The following is a 6,046-nucleotide window of genomic DNA, read 5'->3' on the forward strand; positions in this document are numbered from 1 at the left end:
GATAGATAGATAGATAGATAGATAGATGTCATGCGCACCCTCAAAAGTCGGACTTGGCCTCAGAGGAAGTTGTTTCTCTCTTTGGAGTGATTTGTGTTGGGAACATGATGCCCCAACGATCTGACCCAACTACAAAACCCAACTTGATATAACAGCTCCCGTAGCTCCTTTGTGAGAAAATAGCTACCAGCTAGCTGAAGAATGAATCAAGGCCCGACCTGCGCCACCAACAATGTATGTTCCCTTGTTGGTAGTTAGGTAGACCATTTTTCTAGACAAATCAATCAAATCAAATTAATTTTTCTCTGTGTGAAAAGGAATGGACTCAATGGGAACATCGGCAAGTTTGCAAACTCGTGCTAATTAAGACTAAAGCAAACAAACTGTAGGTTTGAAAAGAGACGCTTGTATTCTGTTTTCTTTGATGTCTCCAAACACCTGGCCAATCAGAGCCAGGATCTTGAAGTTATTAAAAGGTTGTTCGATGATCTGACAAGCACTTTGAAGCACATCGAGGCCTCAAGTAGGCAGAAAGGGCAAATAGTGTTTGACCCAGATCACACCAAACACAATAAAGGCATTGATTCTATGTACTTAAGTTGTTACGTATATTCTTATATGACATTTTACATGTGAATAAACAGTTTCTCTCTTACAGGTCCACTAAATATATCTCTCCTTGTGCTCCCTCCGTCCTCCTCTTGTTTCTATCTCCCTGTCTCCGTCCTGCAGATCATCCTGAAGTAAGTGTCAGGAAGGGAACGGAGTGTCACGAAGCTGCACTAGGAAACCCAAAACAGCCCCTGTGTAAATACTACCTTGCCTCTCCCGTAGAGGTCCAGCAACCTGCATGCTAAGAGTGTAACACTTCAATTTAACCGTAAGAACTGCAGTGCCAGTGTAACACACACATTAAAAAAAAAAAAAAGATATATACTGTATGTATTGCTAGAAAAAAAATTAACATGAAAAAGTCAAAAATATTCTTATGTATAGTACTACATACATAGCAGACACACTATAGAGGTCATTTTAACAACTGTTCTCCCAAAGTACCGTGGATCCCCTCTCTTTCATATTTATTCTAAAAGAACGCTGCACAATGTTCATCCCTTTGGTTAGTCAAAAACAAGACGCTTGATTTGCACTATACGAGACATATAGTGCGAAATGTTCGAGTGGGAAACAGGAAGAGTCACAGAAAACCCCCGTGCACAACCACACCAACACCAACGCACTTGGCGCTTTCAAGAGTGTTCTCGTCGTTTGCTTTCCTCTCTACAAAGTTGAATGTCCTTGGAGCAGACAGGCTCATGTTTTCTTAATGTGACTGTCCCTGCGAGGGTACCTTCGTGACCCTCGTCTGCCCCAGATGCTGTTAAGATGCCATGACGAAGCTTATCCTCCCCTCCCCCCCCTGCCAACTCATCATCTCCGGAAACATCTTGCCAAAGTTGAAGAGGTCGGTGGAATCAACCTGCCAGAAAGCAGAGCATTTAACACCCTGATAAAATTCTTTTTTATTTTTCTTGCCATTGCGAAAGCTGCTCACAACGCACCCTTTATTTGTTTCGGTGCTGGGTTCAGTTCTTTGTTTAGGAGGAATGGTGGGATAGATTGTGCACGGATCTCTGCATGCAGGCAGTCGGGACTGGGGGACGACAGTGCCCGGTGTTGACGGAAGATAGTCGTGGCCATTACCGAAAAGCCTAAAGGCTCGGGTCTGTGCCAAGGGCTTAACAAAGCTTGAGGGATCGTTCCAGACATACCAAGCCTTGTGTGTGTGTGTGCATGTGTGTTCGTATCTGGATGGTCTGCCGGCAGACTGGGACTTAAAGTGAGGTCTAGCAGGTGATGGCAACACCAGGCCCGGTAGGAGAGGTTTTCGGGGGGTGGGTGAGGGGACTTAAGTGCTAAGACTAAACAAAAAAAAAAAAAAATCGGTGCATTTGACGACGCTCGTCAAGCAAAAGATGACTTGAACTTCGACTGGAGGGCTATCTGTGACCGTCGGTTGTCCTGTCCAACCCTACTATCACCGATAATCCTGTTCCATTTTAGAAAACTGTAGAAGTGCCTAAAAAATGCTCATCATCAACACGTTCATCCAGAGTGTATCACTAAAAGTCACAGACACAACACACCGGCTGTCGGAGGCGGCTTGGACTTTTTCGGGAAAGACATCACATCCAATCGTTGCCGGACACAGTTACCCGGTAACCGTTCATTAACATCACAAGTGACTTTATTGAAACAAAAGAAGTTAAAGAAACGACAAATCAAAAATAGCTTTGTAGAATGTTTGGTGACTTTCACAGTGTACCATCGTTTCTTACCATGGTTTGAGTAGTTTACATGAGGAACGTGAGTGCGAAAAAAAAATGTATTGTAAACTGTGTAATGTATGTAAAGTGTCTCTTATTTTGAGAGTTTATATTCATGGTTCTAGAAATGTATTCAAAGTTATTTAAAAATTTGTGTTGTGTCTGCTATCAAGGTATTTTTGAACCCCAAAACCCTCCACCATCTCCACCTCCACTTCCACCCAGAACAATCATTTGTCTTTTAGCCATTGTTTTATTCTTTTAGACCAACCCTCCCGTTATTTTTAACTCATACTAAATCTTATTTCAAAAATTCTGATGTAATCCCATGGTGCTTGATTAACATCGACAATCCACAATCATACCTTTGAACGGAGTGCTCCACTCTAGTTTCATCCACTCTGATTGTCTCCACACGCATTATGATTTGTATGTAATATTTGTGGAAGGTGGTGAAAGTTTTATTTTGTTGTAATTTATCTTACGTTACTCTTGGTCAAAATTTTAGTCAAAAACAATGTTGTTAACTATTCTATTTTGAAATGAATGTAATTTATTGAGCTGTGCTATGTTCTGCACGGTTGGTCATTTCAAGGTCTAACCTGTCAGGTCAGCGAATGAGAAGTTGCGCACATGTCTGAGGGGTGGGGCTTTAAAAGCCGGCCCACCAATAGGAAAAAGCTACTGGATCTTTCTTGCCTTCTCATCGATTATAAAGATCACGGTGTTGCAGTAATGAGCATAGTTATAGAGTTGCTTGTGTTGTTGGAAAAAAAAAATGTTTATTGTATAGATGACATTTTACCAAAAAAAGAGACGAAAATTTCAAAAAAGATGTACTTTTCACTCTAGTATAATAGTATTTCATAACAATATTAAGTTGTTGCTGTGGCAACCAAATGTTGCAATTACTAAAGTTCGGTATTTTTGTAAATGACATTGTTAAGTTGATTTTTTGTTTGTTTTTGCTAGAACACTGTACACAAGGTAGATTGTAAAGAAGATATGAACATTTCTTATTCTTCACTGAGATTATGACAATGACCTAATATTTTCATTAGCAAATAACAGCCTGTATAGTGCTGTGACTGTAACACTTCAATAGATTTAAAGTCATCAATGTTACATAGATTATATATAAATATATATATATATAAGAACTAAATAATCTATAAATTAATAAGTTCAGATGTACAACTCTTCCCCTGACAAAGGACCTTTAGGTTCCACACTGAGACATTTTATTCGAGGCGTATGTATCACTAGAGTTAAGGATTGCACTTTTCATATTGTTTAAAGAGGTGATCTGTTTTTTAATTTCTTTCGAGGGTTTAGCTGCGCCCTGTACAGTCAATCTGTTCATCAATCAAAAAGCAGACACCACCGGTAAATAACTTCAATTCAACATGTTGCATGACAAAACCAGATTTTCTTTTCTTACTAAACGATAACGTACTGAATGTTTCTAGTGAAAAAAAAAAAGTCCCACGACGCCCTTGTGTATGGAATCCTCTTGAGATGTAATGTTTTTTTGAAATGTGTCGGCAATGATTGACTGATGGGAAAAAAATATGTAAGCACTTTCTGAGCAGTTGGTCAACTGAGCAGACTCAGCTTATCCAAACACTTTGCCTTATCTTGAGTCCATCGTGCTTAAGGTTTTATGTTTTTAAGAGCTCTTATGAAATTTATTAAAGAGACCTAAAGGAGTCTCATTTTTCAAACCCCTTCTCAGTTTCATTTCAGATATCTTTATATCAAAAATCATGTTTTCTAGGGTATTAATGCACACATCACAAGGCCAAAAGGGGGCAACTGCAACAGGAAGAACAGTCATGAATCCTTTCCTCTGGTCTCCAAAATCCGTAGTGAGATTTTCTTTTGTCCCATTGCCTTACAATGGAACCGCTCAGAGTGTGTAATTCGCAGCTTTAGCCACCAGAGGGCGCTACACTGGAGACCACAGGGTATGAATTGTGACTGCTTGTGCCATCATTGTTGCAGTGTGCCCCACCAACAAAGTAAAGATGTAAAGATGAATTGACAAGATGACCCTCATTGGATTTATAGTTTCAATGTAATCATTTTTAAATGTATTCTTTTTGCATATATTTTGTGCTATTTTATGTTTCTATAGTCAAATGTTTTTTTGGTTCCAGCAAGATAGTGTAAAATCTATTGAAAGAAAGAAATAAAGAAAATCAAAAGAACATGGTGTCTGGATGTTATTTGTGTCACGTAAAGGTCCTGGTTGTGGAGTATAAAACTGAGCAATCAGGACCTTAACTGTGAGATTTTGATGGTCCCTGTTTTCCCCTCTCAAAGACCCTCTTGGTCCCTGAAGTCCACTTTGGGAACCTCTGCCATATAAGTAAATAAACAGCAGATGAGAGCCTAATTTGAACAACGTTCCTGGTTGTGGCAGCTAATTGGCTCTGAGACTTAAGGGTCTAAACGATACTTTCATTAAAGCAGGTCTGAGTCTCCACAATTAAGTTTTTACCACAGATGTTGAAGATGATGATAAGACCTTGGACCAGGACAAGCAAACTCTTTCATTTGTTGTTCTCTGTGTCATTTCCTGTGAACTGCAGTGGAGCATTTTTTGAGTAAAGTAAAAGGAAAAAAAAAAAGTCCATATGAGGGGTCAATGATGCCACTATGTGGCTATTGTGTAATTATTGAACAGGTAGAGCGTCTGGGAGACTGATGGACTTCTGTGACCTTCAAGGTGAGTGTCACACAACTGACAGAGACAGATATGTATAGTTGCAGCCCGTTGGATACACCTTAATAAACCATGCCCCCTAACAGTACATGACAAACCCACCAACACAACCGTTGTTAGAACCTTGTTACACCATGATGTTGAAGTGAATAAACGAGGCTAAACGTTGTATAGCTACGTCATTTGCCATATACGTGACAAGATGTTAGCCTTACCCCAACCTTAACTGCCTCTCTTATAACTTCAAACTTCATTGCTAGCTAAATGCCAACTTCGCATTTTCTCTAGAGTTTCCACTTCTGGACCAAGGGGCGAAAGGTGCCGATCGTGCCCTAGCTGCAGCCGTGCCTACTTTGCTGGTTATGTCAGGAGGCTAGATGTGTTAGCCTTGCTAGCTTGTCCACGTGTACTGTTTGCGGGGAAACGCTTGGGTCTAGGTACCATGTCTGAAGGGTTATTTTTGGTTCCAAAGGCACTTTACTGAATGTGTTTGGTGTAAACAGGGCGTTAGAGGAGTGAAAACACAGCTGTTCCTTGGAAATTTTACTTTTACTTTGAAAGAAAAACTCAGTAAAGCCTCTAATCAACCTAAAGCTTTACTTTTGCAGTTCTATTTAGATCTGACAAATTGTGTTCAGGATAAAAGACTGATCATAAGAAACAAATTGAGGACTTGCAGTGAGTCTACCGTCCCTCCAAAGTGCGACGTAAAATATGACGTGACAACAGTCAGCATGGCCCAGACAAGAGCTAAAGTCTGGGACATGGGACTTGTTTTCACCTCCAACCAACTATGGTTGCAGTGCTAAATTCTCAAATGTCTATCGTACCATGAAAATCTCCAACCATTACAACCCTACTACAAACAATCAACCACGATTTTTCCTTGTTTTTGCCCCTAAATTTAAGCAAGCCTTCCCAGTTTGGACATCAATATGACATCAGAGAGACTTTGGTCTCTTAAGCCTGACAGATGTTACATTTCGTTCAGAAT

The 6,046-nt window shown here is 40.1% G+C and overlaps 1 protein-coding gene across 13 annotated transcripts in view; it reads left to right on the top strand.

Moving 5' to 3' along the window:
* The window catches only part of mbnl2 (muscleblind-like splicing regulator 2), a 61,404-nt gene extending 56,870 nt beyond the window's left edge, over nt 1-4,534 (top strand). For all 13 annotated transcript variants that reach the window (XM_049569720.1, XM_049569721.1, XM_049569725.1 and 10 more), the window contains one exon: nt 733-4,534. In XM_049569720.1, coding sequence (XP_049425677.1) covers nt 733-857 — 125 coding nt within the window. In that variant the 3' untranslated portion in view covers nt 858-4,534. The remainder of the gene's footprint in view (nt 1-732) is intronic.
* The last annotated feature ends 1,512 nt before the right edge of the window (nt 4,535-6,046 follow it).

Source organism: Epinephelus fuscoguttatus, linkage group LG24 (assembly GCF_011397635.1).
Source record: "Epinephelus fuscoguttatus linkage group LG24, E.fuscoguttatus.final_Chr_v1".
Taxonomy (NCBI): Eukaryota; Metazoa; Chordata; class Actinopteri; order Perciformes; family Serranidae; genus Epinephelus; species Epinephelus fuscoguttatus.